The 17012-nt window shown below is 41.3% G+C and overlaps 1 protein-coding gene across 6 annotated transcripts in view; it reads left to right on the forward strand.

Moving 5' to 3' along the window:
• Positions 1-17012, forward strand: part of ITPR1 (inositol 1,4,5-trisphosphate receptor type 1) — a 231969-nt gene that overhangs the window by 9712 nt on the left and 205245 nt on the right. For 5 of the 6 annotated variants that reach the window (XM_050957223.1, XM_050957224.1, XM_050957225.1 and 2 more), the window contains exon 3: positions 14703-14810. The exons of the other annotated variant lie outside the window; for it this stretch is intronic. In XM_050957223.1, the coding sequence (XP_050813180.1) occupies positions 14719-14810 (92 nt within the window). In that variant the 5' untranslated portion in view covers positions 14703-14718. The remainder of the gene's footprint in view (positions 1-14702; positions 14811-17012) is intronic. 6 annotated transcript variants of the gene reach the window in all.

Consider the following 17012-nt stretch of genomic DNA (forward strand, 5'->3'; position numbering starts at 1 on the left):
TCCAACAGCCTTGATTTGTGCAGTCAACATCGAGTGGAATGTGTAGTAACAAATCCGAAAAGGAGGAACTGCTAATACAAGCTCAATCACAACAAACCTGTGGCTCCCTACATTCAGGCATTGCTTGGCTTCAGTAGTTGGGCATAGCAAGCGTGTTTGTTAAATGTTGGTATTCCGTCATGATCTCTTAAATCTCTGCTCAGAGCATATTGAACAAACTTCTCTCCCCCCCACCCATTGTTTTTGCTTAGGCAGCCGCATGAATGTGCACTTCACAGACACCTAAATGGCATAACTCTTGCCCCAAAGAACCTACAGTCTGAATGCCCAATCTTGCATACTTGTGTGAATAAAGGCTACAAGATTAAGCTCTTAAGGTTTACGGAAATGGTTCTCTTGCATAAGTTATAGAGGCCCTGTCCATTGTTTAAGGCCTCACTTTGCTCTAAACTAATTTAGAGATACAGAAAATTGTTCAGGTTCTAAGTAAATTGTCTAAAATGTCACCATTATTACAAGTATAAATTGTTTTGCTTCTGTTAATCTGACAGATAATGTGTTGAGCTGTTGTGCTCATAGTGCAGAGCTGGTGACCTAATACTAGCCTGACCATTACTGACAATTGGTGCTACGGCTCCCATTGAAAGGTTTGGCATGACGAGGCACTCTGTAAATTGCACTTCTTGTCAAAGAAAATATCAACATTAAAGTTCAGCTCAATAGAAAACTGGGCTTGGAAGGGGGTTTGTATATGTGGAAATCCATGCATGTGAAATAGAAAAGGGGGCAGATTATGATTGAGAAAGCTACTCAAGTCTTGTTCAGAACAAGATATTAAAGGATGACTATCTACTTGGTTACATTCAAAATCTGACCTATTTCTAATAGGTTCTCTCTTGGGTGAATAATCCAGTTTGAAAAATAGTGTTTTTTCTGTTAAATGCACTGTTCTTTCATTGAGATTAAAAACTGGTTTGGGGGGGCTTGTTTTGTGGCTGCTGTGCAACAGTAGTCAATAACTATTGAAACACGGAGCTATCTTGACTCTTCTGATGCTGATGAAGTAAATAGTAAGATTGGCTTCTGTTTGCCTTGGAAACATGACAGGAGACAAATTGTGGGAAATGGTATCTTTTTAAAAATACCATCAATGGAAGGTGAAAGAGAGCTCTAAAATAATAATGTCAGTGGGTGTCTTAAGTAACTAAGGCTGGAGACCTGCTTCTGGTTAACAAGGTCATGCTGTCCTTGGGCAAACTCAATTCCATGGCAAGGATGCATTGAGACTAGTAAGTGGTGTGTCGTGACTTGCAATTATGGCCTGTGGGCATAAACATGAAGGAATCTGCCAGTCTTATCTATAACACTTGGGATCGAGATCCCGTCAGATCCCATGAGCAAAGTAGGTCATTGCAAAGAACATATAGAGTTGAAAAGAGCATAGCAAGTGGTGTTGGCAGTGAATTCATCACTTCACCTTGTGATTCCTCAGAAATACTCTAGTATTCTAGGGCAGTGATTCTCAAACAGGGGTCTGGGAGCAGACTTCAGGAGGTCCACCAAGCAGGGCCAACGGTAGACTCGCTGGGGACCAGAGCGTAAAGCTGAAACCCCACTGCATGGATCTGAAGCCTGGTGCCCTGAACCCTGTCAAAGCCTGAGCAATGTAGCTTTGTGTGGGCAGACAATTGCCCTGTTTGCTACCCCTAATGCTGGCCCTGGCTTTTATATGCAGAAAAAAACAGTTGTTGTGGCACACATGGGCCATGGAGTTTTTATAGCATGTTGAGGGGAGCCTCAGAAGGAAGAAGGGTGGAGAACCTATGTTCTAGGGTGATAGCCACAGATACTGAAGTAGCTCTACTGTATGATGTGATGTTTGCTATTGTAGTAGGTGTTTGGTGATGGTGGCGGTTGCTTTTAAATAAGGGTGGTCCTGAATCATCAAACAGAATGGGAATGTGGGAGGAATAGCCGTGGAAGTGCCTGCCATGTATAGTCACTTCGTGTAAGCAGAGGGGTGCTAGCACAATTCCAAGCTGGCTGATCTACCTGCTGCTGCTTATTATTATTTATTTATTTATTTTATATTACAATAGAATCTAGAGGCCCCAACTGGGATTTGGGCACAATTGTTCTAGACACCATACAAACACATCATATGAAACAATCCCTGTCTTGAAGAGCTGACGAACCAGAATGGGAAGGGAAATGGAGGCACAGATAAGTGACTTGCCAAATGTTATAAAATCCAGAAGTCAGGGCAATCGACTGGGATTTGAGCTGCTAGATCATGTTGTCTCTCATATATCTAAAGTGTCTCCCACAGCAGCTTCAGTTGAACACAACATTCTTCCTTTTCTGCCTAAAATTAGCATACAGTGTTGTATACTGGCTTCAGTCTCACCCCAGAGGAGGCTGCACCTCAGAGAGTGACATGAGCTTCATAGGTATAATTGTTGTACTGATTTGCAAAGCACCCTGGGATCCTGTGGGATGAAAAGTGTCCTATAAATGTAAATATTGGTTCAGCTACATTTTAAGTGCAGGAGGTATCTTGAGATCCCATGGGAAGCAGAGCGATGCTAATGCTTGTACTGTATCAGCTACTCCAGCTGGTGTTCATTATTAAAGGCTATGTGGGTGAGAGGGAGGAAAGACAGTTTCACCAGATGAACTTATGGAAAGCAGAGATGCCTACAACTATGTAACATGCCAACAGCACCATCATTTTCGAAGTTCAACGTTCCTATCATTTTTATACGGGCACAATGTTAATTCTCAACACTTTTGCAAGGAAGATCTTACGAAACCTGATTAGAGTCCCTATTGTACATGGGTATTAAAGACCATTCTTTAGAGAAGGTTGGCTGGCGTTTGTTGCTGCTGAAATGAGCTATCAAACTCATTAGCTTTGGTTATTCTTTTTGGCTGAAGCTTTTTCTGTACTCTTGTGTTGGATCACTTATGTGTGGCTGAGGAGATGGAGGCTGAGTCTATGACCAATGCCTAGAGCCGTCTTAGATGGTAGCGTACATTGTAGTGTATGCTAGCTGGGTACTAACTGAATTGGGGATTGGTAGATGGAGGATTGGGAAGATCAGTGGACCTTACCTCTAGGTTGGTAGGTCAAATCCTGTCTGAAGAGCAGTAACTCAGAGTGGCTCTTTGGTGACATTAGTCTAGTTCCCAGTGGACTGGTGGGGTCACTATAAACCACCGGCACAACTGGCACTTAGTTTGCAGTCTCAGCAGGGAATGAGGATTGACTGTGCATAGAGAGAGAACTCCCTTCTCAACTTTACGGGTGGCAGCCTCTATTTCAGGGTTGAGGCATCTTGTCAGGGCATCATGGAGAGGTGTTCTGCACCTGTTCTGTAGCTTCAGCTGCCTCAACTGCCTAGCTAGTGCCTTTTAAGGAACAAATTCGTATGGGGAAAAATGAAGTTAATACAAGCAGATATAGGAGCTGCAATTAGAGCTGGGATGAAGCTGCAAAATTCATCTCTGGATTCTGAACTCTTCGGTATTTCAGAATTGTCAGATCTGTGGTTTTGGTTTGAGCCCATCAAAAGTTACAATCAAACTAATTTCCCTTCAATGGACAAATGCTTTGCAAATGTGATGTCACTGTAAGTCTAGGCAATGTTTCTCTTGTGCAAGAGGCAAATGCATCAGAAACTGTGCTTTGAAAGAATGCTGTTCTAGTTATCTTGTTTACAGTTCACAGCAGTTGTGGTTGTAGACCAGGATGCAGCTACATTAATATGTAGACTGTTGTAGAAAATTAAATGCTTATACCTCATGGACCATCTTATGGAACAGAACATCAAAGAACAGTAAACTGCTCCGAGAAGAGAGAGGGCGCCAAAATGAAGACACTGTCTGAGTTAAGAAATTACATGAATCTACTGCGTTTGAAATAAACTATGTACTAGAGTGAGAACTTAAACAGTTCCTTTTGTCGTCTTCCTCCAGCCTGGTGCAAGCCTGCAGCCAGAACAAAGTAATTTTTGTGTGTGAGCATCTAGAGGAATACAGATGACCACAGCATACCAAGAAATAGCCACTGCCTTTTTTTTTTTTGTATCTGAGATTTCATTTACTGCAGTTTAATAGAAATACTAGTAAAATGCTGATGGTGTAGATTTTTAGATTCTGCACTATTGCATCTAGAACTCAATAAAACTCTCTGAATTTCAGGAGAGATGTGATGATGAACCTGTCATTGGTTTTGTATAAGCATGTCCTTATGTTCTGTTGAAGTCAAATAGCTCTGGTTGCAGGTGTGGTGCTAGTTATATTAATAGGCTAGTGATTCTTGGCTTAGAGATGCCTGAACATATCTTATTTAAATAACTTGACGGTGCTTGGTCACTGTTCAGATGGCAAAGGTTAAGCAGATTCTGCTGCTAATGCTCATTATGAGCTAAGTTGGTGGGGTATCGGGAAGAACCTTTGCTTAGAAGAAGAGCTCGGGCTTGCATTCTATAAAACAACAAGCTGGAGTACAGTGGGAATCCAGCATGTACAAGTCAAAACAGGAACTGGAGCCTTCACTATAAAGAGTTCAACTGGTATTGCTATTTTTATATTTGCAATTGTTTAAGTAGGTTCACTAGCTACCAGTGGTGCTCTGCAGAGCATGTGGTAGTCATGTGGTGCTAGCGACTCCTCCTCCTACAGCTCTTTCTAACAGGTATCCAGGCTCTTCACTGCAGAACCTGGATGCCTGCAGAAGCATCTATAAAAGAGAAGCAGTAAGTTTCACCTTCCCTAGTGGCTGCTGCAGCTCGACAAGACAGAGAAGACTACAAAGCCTTCAGCAGGAAGAGAGCTACTAGTGGAAGAAAAGAGTCAAGTGCATTGCCAGTGGGGACCCAAAGCTGCAAGGAGCTGTCCAGCTGCACCAGATCCCAGAGCTACACGCAAGAGCTGCCAGAAGGACCAGAGCTTCCACAATGAGGTGCATTTGAAGGGAAAGGAGGCAGTGGGGAGCAGGGCAGGGTGGAGTATGAGATGAGAATGATGGAAGTATTGGCAAGTAGGGTGAGATGAGTTGAAGCAAGGGGCATAAGGGATTGTCGGTTTTGTTATGGAGAAAAGGAACATGTTCTGGATGTTAGAGGTTGTGTACATTCAGCAGGTATCATATTTACCACAGAACTTAGATCATGTGAGGTACCAATGAGCTCAGGATTTTGGGGATGGGTGGGGGAAAGTCAAGAGGAGAGATTACTGGTGGAGGTTTAGATGTATAGAGAGGGTGAGATTAGAAACTGTCCTACTTTTTGCTCCCCTCGCTGGCCAGCTTTCTCCTTTGGCCAAGCCCCAGTAGACAGTATACAGCAGGTTTTTTGTCACCTGCCACATTGGCTGCCTCTGGTTCCCTTGGCATAGTCCAACTCTCTTCTTTTAATTTTAAAATACTCTGGATAACATTGTGTGCTTTGAGGCATCTAAGCTGCTTTCTCCCTTCTGTGTTAGAGCCAGTAGGTATCGACTTTACTAAGCACTTCTTACTCTTAATAGAATTAAAGAGACACTGTCAGGACATACTTGGTCCAAAAGTTTAAAAATGGTTTTTAGCCCGATAGGTGTCCCTTTAATGGGGATTCTTTCCTTTGAGCCTTCCACAGATGTCTGTCAATAAAGTCTTCTAGTTGCATTTCTTACAGTAGCCATCCAAATTGATATTCAAACTAACCTATCAAAACATAAGTTCTACTTCACGCATTGTTACCATGGCTTGACTTTCAGCCTTGTTTTTCTGTAAGAGGAACAGATAATCCACATTGCTGTTTGACACATTGTACATCCCTTCTAACTAGGCTGGGCTTGGCAAACCGAGAAAGGGGTGCAGATAAAGAAAAGGAAAGGGTGTAACAGAGGTTTTCTTGTCAGTGTTAGAAGACTTATTTGGGTTTACGTCAGTAAGATGATTAAATGTCTTGTCTCTTTTTGTAAAGAACTCCAGCATCTGTATGATACCGTTGGTAAAGTATAATATTCAATTATATTTAAGTGATAAACTACGTAAATTCAGCATACTGAAACTTCCTCACTTTTGTGCATGAAAAATACCTGCCAATGCCATATCCCTGTATCAACTTAGATTCTTGCTTTTAATTTCTTTGCTTCAAGAAAAGGGTGAGACCGAGCTGCTAACTGATAGGCTTCAATCTGAAGCCTATGTCTACACTGCGAAGTGGTCGACAAAACTTTTGTCTTTCATGGGTACTTAACGCCCCCCTCCCCATGAAAGACAAAAGTTTTGCCCACACAAGTGGCAGTGTGAACGCGGCTTTGTTAGCAGGAGCGCTCTCCTGCTGACAAAGCTAATGCTGCTTGCAGGGCTGGAAGTATTTTGTCGGTGGAAGTGCCAACAAAGTACTGACAAAGAGCGTTTACACCCGCTGACTTTTAGCGACAAGGCTGTGTCGACACAACCTGGTTGCTCTAAACTGCACAATGTAGACAAGCCCTCAAGGACACTGTTTTTATCTTAATGAAAAAAATCGAGGCAGTGTGATCTAGAGCTCAGGGCTCTGAGGTGGGAGTCAGGAGACCTGGCTTTTTAATCCTGGCTCTGACACTGACCTGCTGTGTGACCTTGAGCAAATCATATCCCTTCTCTGTGCCTTTGTTTGCCTTCACATCCTCTGTCTTGTTGGGTTAGATTGCAAGTTTTTCAGGACAGTCTCCGACTTCAGTGCAAATAATAAGGGGGAGAGGGAAAAGTAATTTCCTGAAGGTGCAATGTGTTGTCTTTCTCACAAGCTGCCTTGCCAAATGGAAATTGTTCTGCAGTGAACAGACTCCTGGACAGAGATGACTGCAGTAGGCGGAAGGTGAAATCATACACTAGATAGTTATCCGGTGTTGATATCCTTTAATATGTAATCACTCAAATATCTACATGTCTGATTCTGCAGTACAAAGCCTTATCAGGAAAGCTGACTACTCCTTGACCCCTTCTAATGTCCTTTGAAAGTGTGTAAGACACAGTGGCTGGACCTAGCTCCGCAGGTATGTTGGATCCCAGTGCTGCCAGCTCTGCGTACAGAAAGCTTGTATTTGAGCTAGTGCAAAAATTGACTCTAATGTGGACTTTGAGTGCCAGTCAAGCCAAGAGGCTATGGATGGCTGCTCAATGCATGGAAATGATTTTGACAGTCAAGAGGTATCAGCTTATATCGTGTTACCGTGAGCTCTGCACATTTAATCTTTCCATGTAGAATGCATACGTGTGTGAAGCATCTTTGAACTTTAAGAACAAAATGTTTTCATATGTGCCAGACCTGGAGCTTATAAATGAAAACTTTTTTTTTTTTTAGTTCTGACCCCCCCCCCCAAAAAAGAGCAGTTATTTAAAAAAGGAAAAACAAAACCCTGGTGAATAAGCACACCCTCCTCTTCCTTACCCCTCCTTTCCTTAGCTGTTTTCAGTGCAGAATGGAATTCTTACTAATCTCTTCCTCGCAGCCCCTGGTGAGAGAGGGAGTAAAGGAACCAACCTTTTCAGAACAAAAATGAGAAATGTCAGCTCTCGGTGTCCATTTCAGAAAAGCTAGATGTGCCGTAGGGACTGATTCAGAATGTTGGGGACTGATCCAAAGACAATATCACAAAGGTCAATAGACTCCTTTTGACTTTGGGCTTTGAATCAGGCCCTGGGTGCTTCTTTGGTCCAAGTTATAGCCTCATCATTGCAAAGTTATAGGATTCTGGGCACAGACAATGATCCATCCTTTAGATGTTGGGTGATTTTAATGCTATAGTTATTTTTCACTTTGCCTTTCTTTTCCCCAATGGAAACTCAAACTTTCTTCCATCAGAAACTAAGGTAAAACATGAACTTCCACTCCAGATTACTCGGCCTGTCTAATGGAATAAAACCTACACAGTTAAGTATAGTTTAGGACTCTAATCTTATCTAGTTAAACTATGTAAGTAGTGAAAAAGACAGCAAAAATGCTCCGTGAAGTGCTTACCCTATTTCAGCAATGATGCAACTAAAATTGCCAATTTCTAGTTACTTTCGATGTGCTCTCTATTGCTCAATTATCGTAATAGTGAAATGAAAGGATCACTGGCGTGCATGGCACAGCAAGTAGCTTTTTAGCTCAAAAGAAACATTGCTGGAACTGTCTCTTTGAAAGATTAGGGCTCCTGTATTTTTTCTCTCTCTCTCCCCCCGTCCCCCCGCCAATCCAACCCAATTGCTGGAAATAAAACCACCACCAAAGAGGCTTGTTTGATTTTATTTATTTTATGAAAAGGATTTTTAGATGTAGGTTCAAGTATTTAAAATACCACACAAGGTAAACATGAGAGATTAGGTATCTGTAAAATACTGTGAAAAGCCCTTTTGGTGTTACAATGTTAGAGGAGGAGGATGGCAAATCACCAGCAATGTGGGGATTTGGAGCAGCCCAGATGCTGCTGCTTATTCAGGGAAAGCAAATTTTCACCACTAGTTTGATGGCTCCATCACTTTTACAACTGAGTCTTCTAAACAGGAGTGAAAATGAGAAGAATCAAATGGTACAAATGCTTCTAAATCATTTGCACTCTCCTTTTCTTAATATTTTTTTAAACAAACATCTCCTTAAGGTAGCAGATACTTCTCACTTTGGCCCCACACACTGTATTGTTCTAGTTCAATTGTTAGGAATTGCACTTGCATAGGAAGATTCGTGAAAGCCTCTGAGAGCTTGAATCACAAAGCATCAGATTTATACTCCATTTGCTACAGTCTTTTGAGGTCAAGGGGCTATGATTTGCTTTGAATCCGATCTTTAGGTCCAGTCCTATGAGACATCTCCTTGAAGCCAGTGGGATCATGGCAGAGCTTCATCCTTTAGTTGCACAAGGTTATAGAAGTGGTATTGGCAATGCAAGAGTTAAATGTTTAACCCTGTTTGCAGAACCTTGTGTTCAGGGTGATCATTTTTATGTCTGAATTTTACAGTTTTTCTGAGTTTTGTCTAGAAAGGCCAGTCTATAGTGACAGTATGCACAAGGTAATCGGCAACATTTGCATAAGCAGTTGAAAGTGCTTCATGTATCCTTTGATGAAAGTTTGGACAAATAATTGCAAGGAAGTTTTCTGCCACTGTTAAGAGCCTTTTTTTTTGTGGACAATTGAAGGGTCAGTCCCGTATTCCACTGCTCAGTAAGAATGTAGCGCACGCTGCTCCATGGTACTACATCTTGCATTACAGGCTGAAGTTCAGCTATGTACTCTATAGCCAGGGGATAGGTAGAAGGGCAAACTGAAACTTCAAGGAGAACAAGGAGTTCCTGTACAGATTAATTTACTGTCTGGATTCAGCTAACTGGTATTTTCAAGTCCATTACCTTAGAACAATAATGCTATAGAACTGTAAAATGACCTGCAAACCAGTGCTTTGGAATTCTCGTGAGGCTGAAACAGCTTTCTGCATTTAATTATTTCAAGGCAACTTCTCAGAGAGAGTGAAACTTAATTCTTGCTTAATGAACAATACACATTTCAAATAAAACATATTTAAAGAGACAATTAAAGGGGGGTTTTAGGTCCAAATCTCTAATTGAATTGATAACTGTAATAACGTTTAAGGTCATGACTGCACTTATAGGTTTACAGCTGTGCCGCTGTAAACGCAGCTACGCGAACACTCTGTGCCGAGGGGAGAGAGAGAGAGCTCTCCTGTCAACATAATAAAAACAACTCAATGAGCAGCGGTAACTGTGCTGGCCAGAGGGTGTCTTCCCTCCTCCACACACCTGAGCAACAAAAGTTTTGCCTATGTAAGTTCTAGTGTAGACATGGCCTAAGTCAAATGTTGCTAAGGAATTCTTTTGAAAAAAAAAGTTTAAACTTTTTAAGATGTGTGTCAAAAAAAATATTCTACCTAATAGTCCATGTCCATGTTTCATGCCTAACTTTTAAAAACTGGAAAGTTCATTTTTAAAACTTCCTCTCTCTCAGCCCAGATATAATATTTAGCTCTAAATTAAATGCTTATAATTAGGAGGAAAAGAGCATCTTTATTTTTTAAGTTCCATATTGATGCTGCGGTTGTTACTTCTACCTTGAGTTAAGCATGTGAATGCAGGTTCAGAGGAAATGGGATTTTTGTTTGTACCTTACTATGTTGGCTCCTTCTGGGCCTTTGGTGCTTTCAACATAGCTCAGGGCTCTGAATGTTACAACTGCCAAACTGCTGGTAGCGCCTTATGATTGGATTTCATTATTGAAATCCAGCAGCTGAACCCAGAAAGAATCTTTGTTTTAATCTTCAGCTTAAACGCTAGGAATATATTGTTTCATTACCTGGTGCCTGCCATGTTCTTTTTCTGATGTCTTCAGGTAACTTTTTTTTTCTCTTCTCTTATCCAGAATTTTGTGTGGTGGTGGTGGTGGGGCAGGGGGATCATTGTTAAAAGACTCTGATTCTACTTGTTCTCAGGAGAAGGGGTAGGGGTGTGTGTGTGTGTGTGTGTGTGTGTGTGTGTGTTTTAAACTAGTTTTTGTGTACAGCATTAGTTGATTACTCAGTTGGCACATGCATATCTAAAATAAACAAATTGCCAAACAGTTCTGTTTACAGTAGCCTAATTGCTTTTTGAGTTGAAAAGCATTTATACTTTTAACCACAAAAACTAGTTATTGTTCATGTGTGCAGGAGTTCCTCCCTCCTTATAGAACTGTACAAACGTATTTTATGATGTCTAATATGCATCTTGAACTATTCCATTTATATGTGATGAGGAAGGGTTTTCTTGTGGACCTGGACACAGGACATCTGAGACATTGGACATGTTGGCCACAAGAGGAAAGTGTGGTCTAAGTGTGATATGAATCTGGACCAAGACATCCAAAAGCAATTATTAAGTGCCACAACTTCTGGGTGCCTGTTTTGAGACAGGTTAAAGAGGCTTTACTCAGAGGGTGAGTGCTGATAACTTTCTGAAAAACAAAGATGTCTCGAGTTGGACACCCAAAGTTCCTATCTGTGCTTTGGAAATCTTGGCTTTATGTGGGGTGTGTGTGTGTGTTGTTATTTTTTTGTTTTTTTTGTGTTTTGTTGTTTTTTTAAATAAATCGACAACCCTATTTCCAGTGAATCCAAATATAAGTTTGTGCTCTTTGATTCAAAGGGGGGCGGGGTCGGAAGCTCATTTCCTGGTAGCTAATCATTTTCATTCTTCTTGAAACACAAATGCCTAATCAGTCAGGAGATGCTTGTTTTTTTGTAGCTGTTCATAAGCCTCTGTCAGATCAGGAAACTAACTAGCTGGATGCAAACTAAACTCACTCAGTAATTTTTCTCATTACCTGTAAATCTTAGATATGGGAAGGCCTGTTGGATAATTTAATCCATCATTCCACCTGCCAGTTCAGCATGTTCTTCAGTACTGTCCAATCTAAGAAATTGTGAGCACATATTTAAGTTCAATGTCATACACGTTATTTGGTAGTCCTTAGTTATACAAGAGTGTAACATAAGTAGACAGTGTTCAATTTCATCAGCTTCTCCCTTCTCCCCCTTAGTGATAGGGAGGGTCTGATCTTGCACTGTTAAATTTGGGCTGTTGTGAAGACCTTGTTATTTAGTGTGCAAAGTTCATGAAAGCTTCAGTGAAGTGGCAGATGATAAAGGTCTATTCATAAGAGACTCCCTGAATCCCTCTCCATGGTTATAAATTACTTTGTCAAGGGTAAATATGGTTACATTTGAGTTTCCTTAAACATATAAACTCTTTGATATGGAAGACTGAATAATACCAGAGGTATGTTTGAAAGTTACTGTCCTGTTCTTAAGCCTGGCTTTGGACAGAGCATCTGGGATTTCAATTTTTCATATTTTGGATGCCCGCGAAAGACATTCTTGTTGTCTCTATTGGAAGTCAGTTTTGACCTCTACATTCTCCAGCGTACAGCTGTGATGAACATTGATGCTTTTCTAAAGTAAAATGATGTTAAAGGCCTCTTCTCTAGGGAGATAACTAGTGCACTGCTGTGGGAAGAGTAGTTCACGTCCTGTGTTATCCAGTTCCTGCTACCCAAGTCTGTTGTCTTCTCTGGACATGTAGTTTTTTTTGTTTTGTTTTAATAATTGAAAATTTTAGTGTGTGTGTATGGATACTCAAAACTACAATACAGTAAGGCTATGGTTTTTCAACCCTGACTACATAAAGTCAGGCTGCTAAATCCATATTTAAGGACTGAAATACGTGGCCGGATTTTTTGTCCCCTCCCGTCCCCCTCCTCCCCGTAGCGCTGAGTATCTGCAGCTCCCGCTGACTTCAGTGTTTTGCTCGGTAAAATTAAAGTGGTCCTAATTGTATGTGTGTATGCCTACGTAGGGACTAGGGAGCCTGACTTCCAGAACCCAGATCTGGAAATCTTGTCATAATGCTGAAGTCTGCAATTGAAGTCCAACCGAGGAAAAGGGAAAGATAATATTTCTACTGATGCTAACTCAACCACTTTGCATATCATGTATGTTTTCGGACATCTGTTTTAAAACTTCAAAATATTAAGCTCCACATCTGCGAAGAGAAACAAGAATGGACTATGCATCGTGTATACGCTATGGCTGTATGAGTTAGTGTTGATGAAGGAGCCTTAAGCCAGCACACTGCTGCCATAAGCAGGCATAGCTTTATTGACTTCTGAGGAGTTGAACAATTTACATCAATTATGAACTTGGCCCCTTGATTTTAGCTGTGCTTGACTTCGATTTTTAATTCTGCAAATCACAGCGTATCTTCAAGGCACAAGAACCTTGATTTGGAGCATGGTAAAGGGATAGTTGGTTACAGTGTTTTAGGAGACAAAACACAGTTTAGAGTCACTGCTTCATATTATGCCTAGCAGTTGCTAGTCCACCCCCCCTCCACAAATGTTCCTAACTCTGTGCTTGCTGAGCCCAGACCTTACTTAATACACTTGAACTCTACCTCTGGCAGTAAACAAGTTAATGTTCAGTGAAATGGGAATGCTTATCCCACTCACAATGTCAAGGCTGTGCTCTGTAATAAGTATAATTTCATGCTATTTAATTCTCCCTCCTGAAGGAGGACCACTTTACTGTGCCTCTTACGTATCAGTTCTCAAGAACAATACTGCTGGTTAGTGAGAGTTGGGAGTATTTTTATTTGTTCTTTTAAAACTAAGGGCCCAACCCTGAGCACCTTACCAGGGCACAGCTCCATTAAGCATTCCAGAGTGCAAGATCAGGCTCCAATGGCATATAAATCAGCAGAGCTGTGTTACTACCTTCTTTCTGAAATCTGTTCTTCAGGGTACTAATCCAAGAGTGATCCAACTGTTGAAATACCATGAGTCAGGCACCACCTAACAATTGTCAGGCTGGCTAAAATTCATGAGATATGAACAAATATTAAATTCAGAGTTTATTTTTTTTTTTATTTTCCCTCTGGTTTTTGAACTTTGAAACTCTTTTCTGTGAGGCAGGCGTGCTGGAACAATTTGTATAGTGGGGGTGCCGAGGGCTATTGATCCAAACTGTAAACTCTATATACGATGGAAACCATGTCAAGATAGGGAGTGTGGCAGCACCTCCTGCACCCCTAGTTCCAGCACCTATGCCACATGGGTTAGAAATGGGCCTTCATTTTTTGAAAGTAACAGCTCAGACTCTCACATAATGGCATGAATCCAGGGGCCTGGGCTTTAAGAAGAAAACACCAGGTATCTGAGACTTGGGAGTAAAATGGTGGGAGTCAGCAACACTGAGTTACTGTCTCTTAAACATGATTATGATTGTTTTGGCACTTTCTCACAGAACTGAATTTCATTTCATAGGGGGTTGACTTCTCTGTTAAGTGTATATTTTAAAGTCTGTTTTATCACTTAGACTCCTGGAAAACCACAGCTGGAATCTTTAGGTTGTTGCATGGAGAATCTGCTGCCAAACATCTACAGTAACATTTCCCACAATGTCTTCATAAATGTTGTATTTCTGTTAAGATGGTAGCTACTTCCATATAGTGATCAAGCTGACAAAAATGCTTAGAAACCATGCTAATACTTCTACATTTAAAATTCCTTTTGACCATACTTTCATTATATCCCAGGGCACTTTCAAATTGCTCCTGAATGCACTAAGTCTGATCTGGAACTAGCACAACTGGCTTACACAGAGAAATCTTTCCTGGTTTAGAACAATATTGTAAGTAAAATTCCTTAAATTAAGGGCATCTGCTCCTGTCTTCCTTTTCTTTAACCCCGTTCTCCACCTAGTGAGAATGTGCCTGGAATGGAATCTTTTAAGTGAATATCTGTGTGATAAACTGGGTAAACAAAAATCATTGAATGGGACACTGTGGAGCTCAAGTTGTCTTTGCCCTGAGATACCTATCGAAGTTTTCACTGCAGCATGGGCTGGGAAATACTCTTCCAACTGTAGAAACTACAATCCAAACTTCCTGTCTCCAATACATCAACCTCCAGATCAAAGAGTTGTTCAGCTGGCCAGATGGTGACTAGACTCATGTATTTTTTTTAGTGCTTTTATCACTTTAAAGTCAGCACTTTCTTGGAATTGCATCAAGTGTTCACTCTTGGAATTTTTTTTTAGGTTTTTTTGTTTGTTTTTTGGCTTGTTGTCTATGGGGCTTTTACTCAGGGAATTCTTCTACCTAGTAAATACACTAACACTCCTTTTCCCTCTCTTTTTCCCTAGGGCCAACAAGCCAGAAATGTCTGACAAGATGTCAAGCTTCCTTCATATTGGAGACATTTGCTCTCTATATGCAGAGGGCTCAACAAACGGATTTATCAGCACCTTGGGGTAAGGTCACCTGTTCTCTTGCATTGAAAGATTCCCTTAGCTGTGCAAAAGACCGACAAGGCTGACCTAGTAATCCTGAGTCTAATGGATATGGGTGTTTCCTGCACCCATAAATAATGGAATAAGTTGGGGGAGTCTTCTGTAAAAACTTGTCATGTTTTGAAAATAGCTTTGTATCTGCTCTATTGCTTTGGGCTATCACTTGAGAGGGCAGAGGGGATAGGAATGGAAATAGTATGGTTTTACCATGGGATGGGCAAAGAGCCTGTCACAGTTAAGTTATGGGGGGAGTGATGTGAGGAAGGAGCTTGGGAAGGAGCAGGTCCCTTGGCATAATCTGCTGATGGAGGATGGAAGGCTGCTTAGATAGACATTTTAAAAGAAAAGAGTAGGTCAAATCGCGTCTGTACCAGTACTTACTGCTAATGACTGGTCCTACCTCTTCCGACATGCCTAAGATTTCTCCTGTAAACAACATCACGCTTCTCCAGCTCAAGGGTATTTACTTTTTTTGCTGCTGGGCTGCATCGCCAAGAACTGGAGCGGTAGCCCTGCCTTGCTTGCTCCTGTTGCTTGGTGCACTTTCTTTGGTGGCCTGTCCACCCTGACAAACACCATACTACAAGCTTCCTGGTAGAGTAACCATTCAGCTAGTCTTCTCAGAAACCAGTCCAGGCTGCTTCCTTAATCAACAAGTGTTAGGTGGCCACTCCTCTAGGGCAAGGAAGCTTTCCCCTGGTGAGTGTCATGAACTCCAGGAGAATCTAAGCTTTGACTAAAAAAAGACACAAACCTGTTGAATTTCACTCGACTGCTGCTTGAGGACAGCTCTTCACATCAGAGACTGGCTCTGGAGCTATTCACTGGACAAAGCAGTAAAGGCTGGGAGAGGAGTAGCAGCAGATACCTTCTCCTTACAGCAGTCAGAATGCTGAGGGAGGGCAGAGTAACTGGTAGAGAGTTTACTATGACAACTAGGATGCTGACTGAGCAGTAAAGTAACAGTCAGGAAGGTAGGTGGGATGAGGGCTAGAGAGACACACTGCTTCTCCCTTCCAGCAGTCATCGGGACCTGGGGGTGGGTGAGGCAGTGATAGTGGCTGCAAATTAATTCAGTTCCTACTGTCCAGATGCATGTAAGAGATGAAGCTTCTGAGCAGGGGAAAGGGACATCATCCCCTCTCCCCACTTCCCAGCGGCTAGTGATGGTTGGCATCTTACCTGGATGTTGCCCCAGACAAACTTGTAGATTTAGTCCTCAAACTGTTAGAAAGTCTAGCAGCTATTCTAGAACCCTGAGTAGATATGAGGATGTGGGTGCATGGAATCATCTGATGGAGGGAGATGACTGAAAAGACAGAAAAGATAAGTATGTTATGGGGAGGCAGTGGGAAGGACTCAGAAGAAAGGAGTTAGGAAAATCTAGGATGTAGAGAATGCGTCTGGGGGGAGGGAAAGGGAAACTAGTAGGAGAGAAAGAAGCAGGCACTGAAGAAGCACCGTGATCTATTATAGGAAAAAGAAGAAAATGTGGGATGCTGCCAGAAGGGAAAGAAGGTATGATAAAAGCAAAGCATGTAGTAAGTAGGGTTGGTGGGATAGTATTTGGCGAACGTATTTGACAAATTTCCCAGGTGATCATCAAATATGATTCATGGTCTTTGCAGCATTCGACCAGCTGTATAACTGGCCAAATACTACTTGCTGAACATTGGTGAAGTTAATTGAAAAATATATTTAACTGTTTTTGTTCTACTGTTCAAGTAACTCAAAGAGTAAATAACATTTAAAAAAACAAAACAGAAAGTTGATTTGACAGTACATTTTAATTAAATACAGTGCACAATAAACAATTGGCTATGGCTTTGAGGGCATTACTGAGCAGCTATCTTTCACCATGGCTTCAAATTCATTCACAATATTTTAAGGTAATTGTACTGTAAAATGGTCGTGTGTACTCTGAGCCAGATTTGAAATAGAAATCCCAATTGCTATATGAAACATGAAATGTATTAGCATCTTAATATCCCTTCATAGTCAAATTATCTTTGTTCCATAGTTCACTTACTGTTTGACTTGAAGAAAATTAAAGCAGCTCAGGAAAAAAATCAATGTAACCTTCCTCAGTTGTTATGATATAAGGCTATCAAAACTCCAATTTATGCTGTGTGTGATGGCTTATGAATGCAGTTAATGAAGGAT

Source organism: Gopherus flavomarginatus, chromosome 6 (assembly GCF_025201925.1).
Source record: "Gopherus flavomarginatus isolate rGopFla2 chromosome 6, rGopFla2.mat.asm, whole genome shotgun sequence".
Lineage (NCBI taxonomy): Eukaryota > Metazoa > Chordata > Testudines > Testudinidae > Gopherus > Gopherus flavomarginatus.